Genomic DNA, 19,441 nt, shown 5'->3' with positions numbered 1-19,441 from the left:
ATTGATTTTTATTACTATTACCATTATTTTAATTTAAAACAAAAAAGTGAGTGTGATGGAAGATTTGTTCAATGTTCAATATTGGTCCAACTTCATTTCTGCGACACTTTATTATTTTCATTGGAATAAGCGAGTTTTGAAAGATTCTTAGTCCATTATTATTATTTAAACCATCAGGATAATTAGTAATTAATATCTGTTGTACCTTAATTATGTAAACTGTTAACAAGAAGAAGGTTGGGTTTGGTTCATTCTTCATAGTTCATAGTGATGAAGAGGGAATAAAATTGGCTCCTCTTCCATAAACCAAATAAAAACTTCTTTTTCATCGAATACCCAACCCTTCAATGCACGCGTTTAAAGACACCATCCTCCCTCGCACGTGCTTCCTTGTGCACGTGTCAGCCCGCTGCCCGAGACCTAGTCCAGGTGTTCCCTCTCTGTTCTTCCTTTATAACCTTCCCCTTCCCCTTCCCCATTTTTTTCCCTTTCTCAAACAAACCTCTGAGTTCCTTCCTGACTCCCTCTCCTATTTCTCTTCACTCCAACAACTCAAACCGCCAACTCTATTCATCATTCATTTCTATTCCCTTATTGGATACTGGAATTCCATTTTTTTTCCAATTTTGATTTCTTCCTCTTTCTTCTGTTTTGATTTCGTGTTCTTCTTATCTGTCTCGGTTTTTTTCTTTTCCCTTTTATGTGTTAGAGAATTCAGAGAGCTAAAGTGGGGATTTTGTTCTAATTTCGGAGATGGGGACAGAGAATCCCATGAATTTTACGTACATGGGGAGAAGCTTTGATGATCTGAGCAACGGGGATAGTTCTGGGGCTTTTAGTGACTGTAATAGCGATAGATCCGGGGAGTTTCCGACGGGGTCGTCGCAAAGTCGGCGGCTTTTGATTGCTTGTGCTTCTGATAACTCCGACGAGTTAATTCGGCATCTGGTTTTGGACCTTGAGTCCTGTTCGATTGAGGAGCAGAAACAGGCGGCTATGGAGATCAGACTTCTAGCCAAGAACAAACCAGAGAATCGATTGAAGATCGCTAAAGCCGGTGCGGTTAGACCGTTGATTTCGCTGATATCGTGTACGGATCCTCAGCTACAAGAGTACGGCGTGACGGCGATTTTGAATCTCTCGCTTTGCGACGAGAATAAGGAGTTGATAGCGGCGTCTGGTGCGATTAAGCCTCTTGTGAGAGCTCTCATGTCCGGAACTCCAACGGCGAAGGAGAACGCGGCTTGTGCTTTACTGCGGCTTTCGCAAATGGAAGAGAACAAGATAGCAATCGGACGGTCGGGAGCGATTCCACTTCTGGTGAATCTGTTGGAGAGCGGCGGGTTTCGGGGAAAGAAGGACGCGTCGACGGCACTGTATTCGTTATGCTCGGTTAAAGAGAACAAAATCAGAGCGGTGAAAGCGGGAATCATGAGACCGCTGGTGGAATTAATGGCGGATTTTGGGTCAAACATGGTGGACAAGTCGGCGTTCGTGTTAAGCGTGTTGGTATCGATGCCGGAAGCCAGGACGGCTCTGGTGGAAGAAGGCGGAATTCCGGTACTAGTGGAATTAGTGGAGGACGGAACACAGCGGCAAAAGGAAATCGCGGCGGTGATTTTGCTGCAGATTTGCGAGGATAGTGTCCTTTACCGTACAATGGTGGCTCGTGAAGGAGCAATTCCGCCGCTAGTCGCTTTGTCTCAATCCGGCACTAATCGCGCCAAACAAAAGGTACGGATTCCCGGCCGAAACCTCCGTCAGTTATTCTCAGGCCGACCAATCGGCACAACTGACGTGGCATTTCATTTTCTTTTCCTTATTTAATAAATGAAACGATGGCTTCTTTCTTTATTTTTTAAAAAATGTGGGATTTGGTTTTTGAGGTGGAAGAGAAGGCTGTTCGGCCACGTCAGTCATCTTCTTGGCTCTATCTTTTTTTTTTTTTTTTTTTTCTAATTTAATTTTCTAAAGTAAATAAACAAAGACTTTAAAAAATCTGAGTAATAATTTATAGAAGCGCCTCCGTCTTAAGCTTTTACTTCATTTCCTAAACTTTAGGTTTAAATTAAAATTTAATCACCTAATTAATTCCCATCACCAAGAGTTAAGGCTTAAAATGTTGGTGTTTAATATACTTATATTACATGAAATGGAATTGAAATTTATATAGTACTGATTTTAGAATTGGTTTTTTTGTGGGTGAAAATGAGGACAGGCGGAGAAATTGATAGAGCTTCTACGGCAACCAAGATCCGGCAACTACGCTGCCACCACCTCAGATGTGTCAGTCTAATTTTTGTTCCGGCCACGTGGACGATCCAACCCCCCCGCACAACAGGACATCTCAATTACACCCAAAAAAAAAAAAAAAAAAAGAAAAAAAAGAAAAAGGGATAGATAATTGGGGAGAGGTTTTCTTTGTAAATATATTTGTGAACTTTTTCTACTTTTCTTCAATGTTTGTTTGTGATAAAATTGATCGAGTTTTTTCTTCTTTTTTTGAGAAAATTGGAAGGCATATTTGCGATGTTGTGTAAATGAAAAAAAAAAAAGGTGTCCGACCCAAAAATCGAATATTCGATTTTTTTTCTTTGATATCAGGATAGGGGAATAAGAAAAGAGGCAAAGAGAAGTTTTGATATATAATATAATTAAAAAGAAAAGAAAAGATTGGTGTATTGGTGGTGGGGTATTCTAATTCTATTCCATGAGCCTTTTGTAGAAAAATAAAAATATAAAAAAGGGGGAAATTTAAAAAGATCGAAAAAGAAATTAAAAAAAAAAATAGTCCACGCAGTTAGCGTGCATCGGTTGCAATTATATGGTTTTTTTTTTTTTTTTTAATATAGTGAAATTATTTGGGTTTTTAGAAAAGAAAGAAACAAATAATTGAAGAAAGAAAGATATCCCAATCGGATTTATTTTAACTACCGACATTTTAATTAAAATAATAATAGTAGTAATTGTAAAAGAATAATGGCGTAATAATTTCTTTTAAAATAATGTGTTTAAGGTTTTAATTGGTATAAGAGATAAGAAAAAAAAAAAGGAATAGTAGCCGACAAGTAGCTATAGCATGGGAAGGGTATTGTATTGATGAGTGATGATTGAATCGAGGGGGTTAAAGAGAGAATGGTAATGGCGACGTGTCGTATAATGAGTAAGTGAGTGGAGGTCGTTGAGTCAATAGAGAGGCCGACATGTCGCCATCGAGGACCCCAACCTTGACGGCTGATGTGTTACTTTTACCTTACCGTTTCTAAATCATTTCAGTTTATTTAACGTCCAAACTCCTCTTTTTTTCTTTTTCTTTTTCTTTTTCTTTTCCTCCTATTTTTCTTTTTTAAAAAAAGCATTAATTATGTACGAGATTTTATTTGGGCATTTCGAGAATTAAATGCAGTGGATTTGAGGATCCTCTTTTTTAAAAGTTGAAATCGATTCATGTCCACATGTCGAACGTTTGATGCTCTCATTGATAGTATGTCATAAAAGAGAGAAAAACAAAGGAAATCAATCTATATAAAAATTGTGAACGTTTATTTCGTCTATAAAAAAGTTCGGCTTTAGTTGTTAACTTATATTAAATTTATTAAGGAACATCTATCTAAGCAAATGAGTATTCCATCCATTTTTCTTTATGATTAAATGGACAGTCGTTTATATTTTTTAGAAAGAAAATTTATTATATAGTTAGTACATTATTTTACAAAAAGGGAGACTTTCATCTGTAAAGTCAACCTTTTTGTATTTTAATAATTTTGAAATTTTATCTTATTAGGTAAAATAGTATTTTTTTTTAAAAAACCACTCGAATATTTATGATCCGTTAAATGAAAACCAATTGGTACCATTGAGTATTAGGACCAAAACCTAACGTTGGATAGCATGAATTTTTAATTAGAAATTGTCATAATGTTGACTTAGTATAGATGTACAGTAACTGATATATAGAATATATTTCTTGACATTGAAGTTCATATTAACCTCATTTTATCATACTATATTTTTTTCAATCCTTATTTTCTCAAATATAACACAAATTAAACATTTTCTTATTAAAGTTTGTATTACGTTTAAACTTTTGAGTTTTATTGTAAATGAATTTCATATGTATTTTCATTAAAAATCATCGTAACCTTTCATTCTTTTTGTAAAAGTGAACTCAAATCAACCGTCATAATTAACACATATATGAACGATGTTTACGTAGTGATTTAAATTCTCATACTTTCACTCCTTGCATAAAAAAAAAAAACATTATTTTCCCAAAACAATATGAGCGTGCAACTTTTTCTTATTGTATTTGTATTTTATATGGTAATTATATATATATAAAAACACCATATTTGTATATATGTATATATAAACTTTTGCCATATTTAAAGTTATGTATTATCTAGAGAATTTTTTTCGACAACAATAGACGTATATAATTTGTCACATGATAAAAGTCGATACACATCTCAACGAGTCTAGAAGTGATATATTATTTTTTTTTATATATATTTTTAGTTCAGTATTCCATAACCTGTTGGATTAAAGTTAACCAATTATTCAATGCCAATTATATGTGTGTGTTTTTTTTCATATATATAAAGAAAATTATTGAACACAAAAACTTAAGAAGGAATGTTAATTGTTAGCTATATTCTCCACATGGGGCACATGTGTAGTGTGCCTTGTAAACCAAACAAGAGAAGGTTCCTCATCATAATGCCCTTTTACTTTATTTATTTTATTTTCCCTCTCTCTCCTTTTAATTATTATTATTTTCAAAATTCTTATGCTTTATATAAATTTCTTCAAAACTCTTGTCGACCATTTTGGTTCGTTTAGAAAATCGAGTCTTTCGGACTGGTCCTACGTGTGAACCTTTGGTAATGACCGGCCAAAATATTCGTGTGGTTTTGGTTTCGAGAATGTATAGAACCAAACCAAGTTTCTATATTTGGTATGTAAGAAATGGATCCATTCTCTTGAAATGGAAACTTTTTGAATATTTAGAAAGAGTAATTCAATTATTATGTAACAATTATAATCATACCCGAATTAAATTTTCACATCATTATTTTCTTGTCTACATCTCATATCACACATCCAAACATATTCCTTCCAAAAATGTGATTGAACCGACCAAATTAAATTCAATTAATGGTATAAAAAAAGGAGTCAATCCTTCATCATGTTAGGGGTGCTAGATTATTATTGGTTAGCATGTTGAGTTGAATCGCTACTAATTATTGAAGTTGGATATACTTAGTTAGTTATATTAATTAATTTTTTTAATAATTGTAAAAGGTATCATACCTATTTTAATGTCCACAAGCTTTAAAGATATATTGTATGGTTATTTAATTAGGATTGTAACAACTAAATACTCTAAATTAATACAATAAATTTCAAATTAAATTACTAATGTAATGAGTTCAATTACAATATGTAAATTATGTTTAAAAGTTAAATATATTAGAATATTTTTTTTCAATATAACTAAATTTAGAATTGAGAAATAAAATGATGGGAGAAAGAGAAAAGCCACTTGATGGCACAAAATTTTATAAGGATAAATGTGTATATTCATGCTACTGACTCTTTGGGAAATTAACCAAAATAATCAATAATTCGAAACAAATAAAATTTTAGAAAAAGGAAGTTGACATTGGCTAATTACATGTCTAACTTAAATCTTTTGCCAAACAATAAGGGATGAATTGGTAAGCAGGACTTTCACTAACACTATTCCAAATGAATGTCAAGCAAAAAGTTTATAAACAGGGTCGTTTTACCGTTTCAAAACAAACCTTTAATTTTAGATTGTTTATACGTGTAGTAGAGGTCCGACACTATATTGGTACAAATAACTCATACTGTCAAATCGAAAAACAAACCAACTCGAATAAGTAGACTGATAATAACAAACCTCGAAAGAGCTCGTATGACAACGGATGCAGGGGGGGTTTTCCCTGAAAACCACTTTTTTGTTTTTTTAGAAATCAAGTAAATAAACAATTAACCCACTTGATCTCAAGCACATAGGTATAGGTTTCACATACGCTTTGGAAAATTAATTAAACAATGATTAAAATATGATGACTTTGAATTCTATCATTTTTCTCGGTCTTTTCAACCTTCACATTCAGATCCTACATATATTTTAACTTTAATTACATTCTTTTTGAAAAGTACATAAAATATATCTACGTGTGGATATTTGGATTAATTTTCTCACTCCTTTTACCCAATAAATAATTTATTCAATGATTTATGCATATCCAACCTAATTCTAACCACATTCATATCACAGCTATCAAATAATATTTTTGTTTCAATAACCTAATTTTTCATCTAGAAAAAAAGAAGAGAAAAAGAAGAAGAAACCCATTACAGGCTTATCAAAGCTCTTGCCGTAGATTTTTGTTTTTCTTTAATCAATAATTCAATAAGAATTAGAATCCCTCAAGAAACCGATCTTTTAGTTCCAGAAAAATAGATCAATCATAAACGTTACAATTGAAGTAAATGAAAAAGGAACACATGTATATGGTAACAATTTTGTACCCTAAACCCTAATATATTATCATTATCATTATCATTATTATAAGAACTATGAAAGGAGAATGAGATAATTAACAATGGAGAGTCTAAAAAAGAAGAGAAAGGTGTAAGGAGTTGGGAAGCTAGAAGTTGAAACCCAACTGCCAATGGACATCGATCGGTAACGATCAGGAAACAGTGGAATATATATTGATCGAGGCAAAATTAAGTCTACTCACCTTTTCTTATTCATAATTAGCATTTGCTTTTTTTTTTTTTTTTTTTTTTTGGTGGTGGTGGAGTTTGATTCAAAGATGGACAAAAATCACTTTATTGCAAATATAATAAAATAAAGTGGAGTAGTAGTATTAGAAGGAAGACCCCCCAAGCCCAATGAAAGTCTAGAAGAAGAAGTCAAATGTAAATAGAGCCATCACAATTGACCACTTCTCACATTTCCCCTTCCAAACTCTGATCTACACACTAATTAACGAACCTCCCTTAATTCCAACTCTTTTTCAACCCTAATTCAAATTTTTAATTATTAAATATAATATTAGAGCTTCTTTAAACCCATTCAAATGTTTATTATTTATATTATTATACTAAATTTGGAGAATAATTAAGTCTATTTTATCTATAAGCTTTCAATGGCCTAATAGGTTGTTCCTCAACTTTCTATAAAATGATTTGTTAGAAATAAATCTATAATTTTATGTTCAATAAAACTATAAACATACAAATTTAAGTGTGATGGAGAGTAAATTTATGAGTTTAGAAATTTAGAATCAAATAGGGACAAACATCCAAATTAACCTAAATTTAATTTATAATTTAACCTTAAAAAATCACTCTCCTTCCTCCAACAATTACGCATTGAAAACTCTATTGGATTGATTTCAGCCAAAATTTAGGATTTCCTTAATTATGGATTTAATTTGAATCAACTGAATCCTTATAAAAGAAATTGGATTATGATCATTTCACCCAAAAATTAGGTTAATCTTGATGGCCACACAAAGAAGATAGATTGTCAAATTTGAAAGATTTTTAAGATCATCCTAAACATCTCCTTTCAATTCAATCCGACAAGAGTCAAACAAAAATTGGAAAAATTAAAGAAAAGATAGAACCAAAAAATGTCTCGTCAATCAATTTGATTTTTTTTTTTCTCAAAAATAAAATTCTTATCCAGCTAACTAGTGCTACTTAATTAACAAATCTTCATAAAGATTTGAGAAAAATCCACGACCAGAAAAAAAAAAAATAATAAAAGAAGCACAAATTTGAAAAAAAATAAATACAAACCCAAAACATCTTCTTTTAGGACCAAACCAATTCCCTCGGCTCTTCTATGTTGCCTTGAGCCTCTTCTTTACCTTTTATTCTGAGAAAGTTCAGCATACACACAACACATGCACATATCTTTGTATACACAATAGTATTCATATAAATGTAATCTAACTAGTGCTGACCACTTTAAAGTTAGAGGTTCGATTCTCTTCATCTCATATATCGTAAAGAAAAAATCAATAAAAAATTTGATTAAGTTGTATGTAAAAGAAGATGGATGATGAAATTTTAAATAGTTGTTGAAATCTAAATATATCTTATAGGTTGTCAGTATAAAACTGAACCTTAACTTGCAACATATAGAAGTAAAATTGAACCCTTAAACATAAACAATTGTGAGTTCAGTCATACATATTTTAGGAGTCAAAATTTGTAACTGAAAGTTTGAGAGTGTAATTATAACTTTTTTACATTTCAATGATGGTGTTTTTGTTATACACAAAAAAAAAAAGAAAGGCCAATAAAATCTTTTAAAGCAATAAAAGATGAAATAGATTAAAATGTAAGTATGCAAACTCTTTTATATTGTTTTATATCTATGGATACTTTGAGTTTGATTGTTATATTGGCAACCATCCTAACTTTATTAATTATTTCGCAATATCATAACGTGAGTGAATAAAATAATTTTTTTTTTGTTTAGAAGTCATGATTTAACCTCAACTACTCCATAATTATTGAATTAAAAAGAATCATTTTGTTTGATCTTAATATGATTAAATATAAGATTATAGGCAGAATTAGTTCGACGTACGCCATATATTCTATGATTATATTTATCAATTTCGTGGTTCATTCTATTTTATATTAAATTTGTACATATTTTTAAATCATGGATGTGTTTGGATTATGTACAAAATCATACATTTTTTTTAACAAATCTGATCCTCAATGGAATTAAAAAAAGAAAAAGAAAATGTTAATTAGTATAGAAAACATCACACACAAAATTGTTCATAAAAAACTTATCAAATTGATTTGATTAATAGTATTTTAAAATATTAGTTTTGGAATTTAATTCCAAAGAGGCATTGGGATTATATAAACAACTCAAAAAAGAGTTAAAAAAAAAAACGAAAAAAAGAGTCATTTTCAAATGATAGACTAAATAATTTATGTCCTTTTTAATATTTACAATATTTTTTTTAGAAAAAAAAACAACATTTTTTCATTATAGAAGGAAAAACCACGTGATTAATGGTTTCATATTAAATAATACATTAAAAGGAAATCAATAAATAATGTTATTCTCAAATAAGTATCAATATAATAAATGAAATTATCATCAATACTTATGGCCATTCAAAATATCAAATAAAACTAAATATGGTTTGATTCATATAAATATTCTTGTATCTTTTTTTTTTTTTTTTTTAATAACTTTTGTATTCTTCTAGTATTTAACACGTTATTTGACTTCATATTTAATTAAGTTGTGCAAAAAATAGTCAACGTGATGATTTTAGGAGCAAAAGAAAAATCCAACTCTTCCCAAAAGGAAAAACTGTCCTGTTGATGTTTTTTTTCATTTCAAATGGAAAATTAAGATATCTTACCCATTACTCAAATTCTTCCAAAACTAAATCGAAGGTTCTAAAAGGAAAAGGTAATTATAATAAGTAAGTAATTTTAGGAATAATAAATAATTAAATCAAATAACTAAAAAAAAAAAAGGTTTTGAAATAACATATGGGCTGGATTCAGATTGCGTCAGCAACTATATGATGGGCCTGAAGCCCAACTAAAGGCCCAATGACTTGTGGCTCATAAAATTCTGAGGGCGTGGGTGATGCTTACAGGATAACAAATATATTGGGCCGGACCCTACATTTTTAATTTATTTGTAAATATTTCATGATTTAAAAACATTTTTTGTAATCTAAATTTGAAATGGTTAAGAAAAGATTTCCACTCTTGTCATAGATTCTCTCAATGATATGAACTACATCTTCATCCATGTGCCAAAAGAAACACAAAACACACACATCATCAAACTGAGTTAAGGATTCAAAGAATTCATAACATCAAGACAAGCTTAATTGATTGAATTTAAAAACTTGGGCATGAAGAATACAGATAGTACTACATTGTTTAGATTAGAAACGAAAAATGTCTCTTTCCAATATTGACACTCTCACATTTGTATATAAACAAAAGTGCCGGCCAATCCTGAAGTAATATTTCCCAAACCAAACTCAATGTCAATTGGTGGGTCACTCTCTTTTTCTTTGGACAATTCAATAATTTCACTCTCTCCCTACCATTTATTTTCTTTTTTAAGAAAGATAAAAGCTTTATCCAAATATCTAATTTCAATTTTCCGACAAAATTCCCAATTGTTTTATGACATAAAAAAAAAAAAAAGAGTTAAAAATTATTATTAAAAAAAGAGAGAAAAAAAAAACCCTAGGATACATGCTAGAAGAAAGAAAAAAAGAAAGAGAAATGGGAGTTTGGGTGGAGAGGAAGGAGGAGATGGGATGGATAGATGATCACGTGGCATTCACGTGGAGAATTCTTATCCTTTTAGTTATGGAAAGAGTAGTTAAGTTCCACATATTTATTGGGCCACGTGTCAAATTGTAGACCACTTGATTTTCTTCCATTTCCATGTCCATCAAAGTTGGGAGAAAGGGGTATAAGTGTCTAATACGACCACCACACCCAAATCCCCCCCCCCCCCCCCTCCCCCATAAAAAAGAAAAGAAAAATCAATTTCTTTTTTATAAAATTAAATCCGTGTAATGGCGGTGGGTCCGGTCAGAGTAGAGAGGTTGTCACCGAGAAAGAGCACGGCGGAGTTTCCGCACGAGTAGCTGAGGGGCACTGAGATGAGGTAGGTGGCCTTCGGTGTCGAGCATCTCAATGGTGTTCCGGCCGCCGAGGTGATCTCTGAGGTAGATGGCGACGGAGGTCGGAACAGAGACGTCTTGGGCGGTTTGAATTATACAACAGGGGACTTTGACGAGACCGAGGACTCCCCGGAGATCGCTGCTGAAGATAACTTTAGAAACAAAGAGGGAAATGTCGGGTCTCATATTGAAGAGAGTCCGGCTGAATTCCTGTACGGCAGCGGGAACATCGGCACCGACAGCGAGAGGGGCAAAGCCGTTGACCCAAGATTGGTAATTAGCTTTCATTGCAGCGAAAACCCTGTCAATCTCACTCTGTTCGAACCCACCATGGTAGTCGCCGTCGTTGAGAAACCTAAAAGAAATGAGAAGAGAATTTTAGAAGAAAACAGGGGGAAAACAGAGTAGAATAGGGTAGAAACGGAAAGTACCTTGGGGATGCGCCGATTAAGATGAGTTTGGAGAAGAGTTCGGGGCGGCGGATGGAGGCAAGGATGCCGACCATGGCGGAGACGGAGTGGCCGACGAAGGCGCAGCGGTGGACGTGGAGGGAGTCGAGGATGGAGATGAGGTCGTCGACGAAGGCGTCGAGAGTGGTGTAACGAGAGAAATCGAAGAAGTCGGGGTTGACGCTGCCGGCGCAGACAAGGTCGTAGAGTATGACACGGTAGTAAGGAGTGAAGGAAGGGTAAACGAGTTGCCAAGCGGATTGGTCGGTGCCGAAGCCATGGGCTAAGACGAGGAAGCGGTCGCCGGTGCCAAGGACACGGACATTAAGGGCTTCAAGAAGGGCGTTGTTAACCATTGAAAATAGAAAGAAACAAAGGGTTAAGTTTTTGTTTGTTTAGTTTTGAGGGTTAAGAGGTATGGGCGTTGGTGGGGTTTCTATTTCTATTTCAATTTCTAACTTCAACTTCACGCCTTTTCTTTCTATCTTCTTTCCTCTCTACTCCTTATTTATAGGGTTTCAATTTTCTTTTTCTTTTTCTTTTTCTTTTTCTTTTCTTTCTTTTAATTTAATTTTCTTTCTTTTTTTATTTATTTATTTGAAAAGAAAAAAGAAGAATAAGAAGATTAAATTCTACATTTTTACGGGAGGGTGAGTCAATTTTTAAAAAAGTTCAACAAAAGAGATCTTTTTGGTCGATGTTATATAATGATGAAATTAAGTGAGATTAATAGTGAAATTCACATTCCGCTTCTTAGTGGAAAAAAAGAACACTTTGTTTTTTTTTTTTTTTTAATTATCAAACTTCTAATAATTTAATAGATAATTATTTAGTTTTTGTATTTTACACTTCGTAACAATTAATTCTCCATTATAAAAATTTTCATCAAATTAAATCTTTAATTTTAATTATTTCATTAAATTATACTAATATCTTTTACAATAAGAACTAAACTATTATTACAATAATAAAGTAAAAGAACTGTTTGTAAAAATGTTATTTCATTAACATTAAGTTAGAATCAAACATTAACATTAACAAGTAAGAGTGTCTAATATATCTCAAACAGAAAGTATAAAATTACAATCATTTTGAAACCAAATTATCAATATAAACTAAATTCAAAACTATAAATAAAATTTTAACATTTTAATACTTAACCATCATATGAAAACTATTTTTAAAATTTAGAGTCCAAACAATTAATTTTTCATTTTACAAAAAATGAACATGTGACCTATTGTTAGTTTATATATGTGTGTGTGTGTTTTATATAAGGCTCTTATTCCTATTATTGTACGGACCTTTATGATTTATTGGTTTATTATTGAAGAGTGGGGATTGGATTGTTGGTACTTGATGAGAGTTGAGAAGGACTTTGTACTAAAAGAAGACATGTTTGAATGGCTTTACTTTTTACCTCTCCTGCCCCAAAAAAGAAAAAAAAAAGAATGACTTCTGTATACGTTGGTTGTCATTTTCTCAATGCTCGAGATTGTTCTTTTATAATTCTAATTTCTTTTTTGCGTTAAATATGATACAAAATGGATCTTATCCTATAATATTATCGTGGTGTTCGAGAGATATAGCTGACTAATCCAACAATTTGTAGGGACCACTTTGCTTGAGTATACGAGTAAATATCTTATTATAAAATTTATTTAGTAATTAGGAAAGCAACTAAGTAAGAATCTAATTGAAATTGGTATTAAAACAAAGGAAAAAAAGGAAGAATTATATATATGTAAAATATTTTGCTCTAATTTTAGGTTCAGATTTGAGAGTGGACTCAAAATCTAAGTGGACGAAATGAAGTGTATAAGTAATCAACTAATAGACTAATGAAGTGTATAGTGTAACGAATTTTTGTCTTTTAGTGGTTTTTTTTTTTCGCCTAAAAAACGGTAATAAAAAAATAAATTAAAATAAAATACTCTAATCAACCCACTTTATCATATTAGAAAACACGACCATTTGCAATAAAGTAAAAAACAAATAATCTTAAATATTATCTAGATTTTTAAATTTAATAACCAGGTAATCTTTGATAGAATAATCCTAGTCAAAAAGTAAGTAGGGTTGTTTTTATTAGCTTGCATTCGAGTCATATTAGACGACGACGATTCTTGAAGGTTGTAGTAGAGAAAAGAAGGATTCAAAAAGCTTTTATAATTTATGTGTTGATGCAAGCTGTCTTGAAACGACATCCTCACTATACCACAAACATAAAATTAATGATATACTAAAAGTTTATACCTATATAGCTTCTTAAAGCTTTAAACGGTAAGTTTGAATACCTCTACTCTGACAACAATCTAATAAACAACCAGCCACAGATCTTGCAACCTAAAATTTTATACATATTGTTATACGTAATTTGTAAATTTGGGCCACTGGTCTAGAGGAGTGTCATAGATCGATGTAACAATCACACCATCGGTGAACCATGTAAATAAATCTTTTTGCTTGTGGATTATTTTGTTTAATAATGTTCATAAAATTTATAGCAAGTCTTGAAAGAGATATATAAAAAATAGAGAGACGATTACAAGGGAGAGAAATGAGAGGGAGTTGTGGATAAGAAACAGTGAGTGGGATGACATTTGAAAGGGGTAGTAAAGATGGTGATGGGTGTGAGTGTGTGTGGGTATGATGAGGCTTTGGCGTTCGTTGGTAGTCACAACCAAAACAACTCAGCTACAGAGAAGCAATATGGAATCTTCATCTGCCAACCTTAATGGAGGATTTTAAAGGCCCACACCCATAAGGGGAATCTGATTCAATGGACTCTTTTATCTTCCCTCTCAAACCCTAATAAACAGAAAAATATACCGATCAAAATAACAGTACCTTTACACACTCGTTTCTATTTATCTTCTTCAACTACAAAATGATAATTTTTTTTTTTATTAAAAACAATTGTCACATGAAAATTTGTGATTCGATAGTCGAAATGCGTAAAAGTTCGTAAAGTCTAAGATGCACACTCAAGTAGTATTTTTCTGTTGATGGTCGATACCTTCTACTTTTTTTTTTGTTTCTTGTTTCCGCGTCCAAACACTTTGGTTCGATTCTTCTGCTGTTTCATTGAGAGATTTAACTCATCACCACATTCTAGGCCCTAAATAAAGAAACCCAATCATTTTCTAAAACTACTTTCAAAAAGAATTTTGTAAAGCAATTTTCATATATAAAGCCCATCAACATCTTGCCTATATAGCTTTGGCTCGCTCTGTATATATATTAACTTTTCAAGTTCAAAGTTAAGGAGAGAGCAAATATGGGGACCCCCCACCAAATTCAACACCCATTTGACTAGGAAAAAAAAAAGGAAAGCAGTGGGTGGAAGAGAAAAGTTTGAAACTAAGAGCAGCAGTATGTAGATAAGATCCCTGCTTTTTGGCTTCAACTTACCAAAACACATTCCCTACATTATCATTTCTCTTACCTTCTTATACATATATATTGTTGACACATCCCTCAAAATTAGCCACACCAAAGATTCTATGAAACCGACCTTACTTAATTTGAAAGTTAATATTATACAGAAAGAATACGTATAATATGTAAACAATAATGTTACAGTCGAACGATACTATTATTGTTATACATCTAAGTTAAGAAGATGAATCATAATAAATGATATGTACACGTGTATAATATATTGAATAAGTTAGGGTTTCTAGCGACCATTTAAAAAAGGACAAGATGCAAGAGAAAAAGAAGCTAAGAAAGAGTTGAAGATAAGAAGATGACAGTGGAAAGTGACCTTATTGGGTGGGGGGTGGCAGTGGTGGGTAGGACTCACTTAGAGGGGTCTAGAAAAAAAATGCTTTTATGGTACGACCGTACCTCATCTAAGGGTTTTGGTCTTTGGATGAGTTTCTTTGTTCGTGTCTTATTTGGACTCCATCAATCTTACTCTTTACCCTTTCAAAATCAAACCTTTGGCACCTAACTATTAAACTTAATAACACCTTAAGTTGAAGTTTCGAAATACTTATTCGATATCTAATGAGCTCGATATTACACTAGATTAACATACTTTAGATGGTCAATAGAACATGCTACTATCAACATATCTTCACAACAATACAATATTATATTATCTATTTTAGACGGTATCAATGGAGATGTGTTTGTGTTGTACTTTCATCTACTATCTTCTTTGTATTGATTTTTTAAAATAAAAAAACTAAGAAAAAAAATGAAATTAAAATAGAAGAATGATCAGGAAGTGTTGGGGTTAATTAATGGAATTGAAATAGTAATGAGAAGATGGGAGAGAAAATGGAATAGGGAAGTCATGAAATTGTATTATTGCTCTAAGGATTTAATTTTAATTTCATAAAACATTATTCTTTGGACATAATGATTTTCCCACCAAAAGGATTCATGCATACACATCTTCATACGATACATTCCAATCAATCTCTATTCAACTTTTTCCTATAAACTCACTCTTACATCAAAAAAGAAAACCCTAAACCCTATACCTTCTTTTTTCTTTTCTTTTTGTTTTTTCTATTGTTAAGTTACAAATTTCTTCCCTTTATTTAATTTATTTCAAACATTTTTATTATTTAGCTCCTCTTCTTATAAATTTTGATCAAAATATTGTTTTCAACTTTGTTTTATGTGAGATTTTTATTTTATTTTATTTTTTTAATATAATCTACCTTCAAATTTGAAAGAATTTTAAAAATTATTATTATTATTAGGTTGACTAGAATAAATAATAGTAACAATAATTTACATTTAGAGAATACAAAAAGAATTATTAATAAAAAAAACAAGCCATGAAACTAAATAGAATATTTGAAACTAAAAAAAAAAAAAAAAAGAAAATGTTTGAGAAAAAGATTTATTTTAACTAATAATAATACAATTGAAATTGTGTATAATGTGACGCTGTTCACATTCAAAATATGTATGCCACAAATATTGAACATATTATAACACAAATTGGGATGAAAAGATGGATTAATAATTAGAACCTTACGGCCACAAGCCACAACCTTTCTCTCGCAAATCTTATTCAACCCTACTCTACTTGTACGTGTGTTTTTGTCTATATATATCTATAGATGGATGGATAGATTTACCACGTAGAGATACGTCATGTTTGTGTTCCAATTTCTTTTGTTTTCACCAATAGCATCTTTATATTCTTGACATTTTGGTATCATCAAGTAAAAATACATTGAGATTTTTCACATAGTAAGTTAAATTGTTAAAATGTCATTGTTTTAAAATCTATGGATGCACAAAATTGTGAGGTTTGATGTTGTTTGTGTGTAATGAAAAATGTAAAATGTAAAATGTAAAAGAATATTTTGAATGAAGGGGATGGAAGAAAATTTTCCCAAACATTAGCGAAGGCACGCGTGTGAGGGCCAATAGTTTCTCTCCAATGTGGATTCTCCATGTTTTTTGTTTAAAAGCTTTAATTGACTTTTATTTATTTATTTATTTATTTATTTATTTATTTATAAGCAATTAAATAAATAAATAATTGTATGGTTTTTTTTCTCTTCTTTTATTTTATTTTTTCAATTGAAGAATTGATTTGGTGGGACTTTGGATAAGGTAAAAAGTGGTTTGAGTTTTTATGCGGTTTTTGGCATCTCCTCTCTTAACAATAACATATTATTATTGCCTCTATAAACACTTTCTTCCCCTCCACTGACTCAATTATATTATTTCTCTCTCTTCAATCCCCCAACTTTATGTCTCTCATCTTTAACTCCAAATCTCAATTCCCATTTCATATCTCTCATTAACCATTCCATTTTTAGTTTTAAATTTATTTAAAATTAAAATCTAAACAACATAACTGTACTAACTATTGATCCAATAGCATCTTTAATAATAATTCATCCTCTCCAACATCAATTGCTTAATAGATCACCTGATCTTTTTCTAACAAAAACTCAAAAAGTGAGTAAGAATAACAATAAAAGTACACCCCAATTTCAATATAGAGTAGAAAATATGATAACCTTTTTAAATAAAGTTTTGAGAATGCGTAAAAGAAATTGGTAGGTATGGCCACTACTATAAATTAAAAGCAATCATAAGTTGAAGTTGAAGTTAGCTAGTAGCAGTAGTAGTAATTTGGAAAAAAAAAAGTTTGTTCCTTCTCACTTCTAAGTCTTCCCAGTAATCATTCTATAAAAAAGTTTATATCACTTAAATTAATTGTTAAATCAAATGTGCTCTCCCCCCTCCCTTTTTTTTTAATCTTTCTTATTATTACTTATTCTAAAAAAGATATTACGACGAATAGGAACATGCCATCTCAAAAATCAAAAGAAACTAAGTTTTGGCCGATGTTGTCTTGTCCCCCTTCTTTTCATAATGTGAGAGAGAATAAAAGTTTTTGCCATCAAAGCTTATCAAACTGTTTTTAATTCTTCCATTATTATTTTTCCAAACCACCCTCCAAATTAATATCAATAACAATAATAATAATAATAATAATAATCAAATAATCAAATAATTAAATTCGGTGATTAATAGGTTAATTAGGTTGTATTTAGTCACGGTGTTATATATTCTAGTTGGGGGAGAAAATTAATGAGAAAAAGAAAAGAAAAGAAAAGATATTTTGAATTATTTCTTAAAGAAAATGTAAAGGAAGAAGAAGTCCCTTCAAAATTAAGTATAAAGTCCCATCAAAGTAAAATCAAATAATTTGGAATAGTGAAATGGAAAAGGAAATTATATGTAAGAGGAAAGATATTGGGGCCAACTACAATAACGCATGCAATTGCATTTCCACACTTCTCTTCCCCTTTCCATCATTCAATCATACAATACAACATATTCCCTTTTTTCTTCTTTTTTAACTTTTTACTTTTTACCTAAACTTAATTCTATTCTTCCATTTCACCTAACACTACTATACATCAATCCAAACTTGAAGTATAGTAGATTCATATATGTATATGTTATATTTTCATAAACTTAATTAATCCAAACACGTTTTTTAGTTTTCTAGTTGAATGTTCTATTTATAGAGTTAATATTGTCTAACTTCTCTAAAAAAGATAGTTAATTATGTGGGTTCTATAGTTGACATCATTGAAAAGAGGATACTGCTTTTTTAATATATACACATACTTTTCTTTTTTAGAAGTTAAGGAAAGAAGAAAAACAACAACAACAATAATAATAATAATAAAATGGAAATTTATTTGGTGTTTCATATTTGCACATACAAGATTGTTGGGCTGGATAACCTTATGGGCTTCACACATGTACTTCAAAAATTCAATGAAACTATTTAATCCAAAAGCTATAAATAATTAGACAAAAACTTGAGGGAAATGTCAACTTTTATCCCTAAACTGTCATCATATTTACAAATTTTACGCAAAGAGTTCGATAAATTTAAATTTTAACAATTAAACAAGTTTACCCAAAATTACAAATTTGAATAAAACAATTAGAACTGATGTTTCTTCTTTGAGATTATTGTCAATTTTATATCATATTGGTTTTTATAGATCATTGAAAATGTAAGGGAACATTTTCTTTTATTTTCTACAAAATCTCATATATGAACACTTAATTCAAGTTTAAGGTTATAATTTCAACCCTTATCTGTCTTTAAGTGCAATTTCATGAAATTAAGAAAATTTAGGATAAAATTCAATACAATCAAGAAAATTTAGGGGTAATTTTAAGTTTTTTTTTTCCTCCCAGAAGTAGAATTGGTTTTAGAAAATAAAAACACAACATATTTATTTTATTTTCCCACCATAATGATGAATAAGATATATGATGTCACCATCCATGATTAACAATAAAGTTCAATAAATTTAGGTATTTACTTTCAAATCAGTAGGTATTTCAAACATAAATTACATCTAACTTTTTGATGAAGAAATATTTGGATCTAAAAAAGTCTAAAATGTTAATTAAAACTTGAAGGATCATATATATATATATATATATGATCGAGTTCTAATTGGGTAGAAGATTTAAACCTTACTTTTCTTTTTCCATTAAATTATATTTACTTTGATTAAAGAAGATGACAATGGATTAGAAACGTACGTAAATTAGTAATTTACTACTCAAAATCAAGATTTGTAATAAATATTAATTACATTCCGTGGATATTATATTTATAAAAGTTTTTAGAAATTAAAAAAAAAAAAAAAAGAAAAAAAAGTGGAAGATTGTGAATGATTGTGTGAGAGGATTCTCCTCATGATTATAATTTTATTAAACTTGGGA

The 19,441-nt window shown here is 30.7% G+C and overlaps 2 protein-coding genes across 2 annotated transcripts; one reads left to right on the top strand and one right to left on the bottom strand.

Moving 5' to 3' along the window:
• Positions 1-470: 470 nt before the first annotated feature.
• LOC103487841 (U-box domain-containing protein 4) lies at positions 471-2,511 on the top strand. The gene is made up of 2 exons (XM_008446339.3): positions 471-1,734; positions 2,219-2,511. The coding sequence occupies exons 1-2, from the start codon at positions 754-756 to the stop codon at positions 2,294-2,296; spliced, it is 1,059 nt and encodes a 352-aa protein (XP_008444561.2). The 5' UTR covers positions 471-753; the 3' UTR covers positions 2,297-2,511.
• A 7,734-nt stretch (positions 2,512-10,245) lies between these two features.
• LOC103487842 (strigolactone esterase RMS3) lies at positions 10,246-11,953 on the bottom strand. The gene is made up of 2 exons (XM_008446340.3): positions 11,177-11,953; positions 10,246-11,100 (listed from the first exon to the last, which is right to left on the bottom strand). The coding sequence occupies exons 1-2, from the start codon at positions 11,548-11,550 to the stop codon at positions 10,671-10,673; spliced, it is 804 nt and encodes a 267-aa protein (XP_008444562.1). The 5' UTR covers positions 11,551-11,953; the 3' UTR covers positions 10,246-10,670.
• Positions 11,954-19,441: the final 7,488 nt, after the last annotated feature.

The sequence above is a fragment of the Cucumis melo genome, chromosome 3, assembly GCF_025177605.1.
Source record: "Cucumis melo cultivar AY chromosome 3, USDA_Cmelo_AY_1.0, whole genome shotgun sequence".
Taxonomy (NCBI): Eukaryota; Viridiplantae; Streptophyta; class Magnoliopsida; order Cucurbitales; family Cucurbitaceae; genus Cucumis; species Cucumis melo.
The sequence above is the reverse complement of the archived record's forward strand: the minus strand, read 5'-3'. Positions and strand labels throughout refer to the sequence as shown.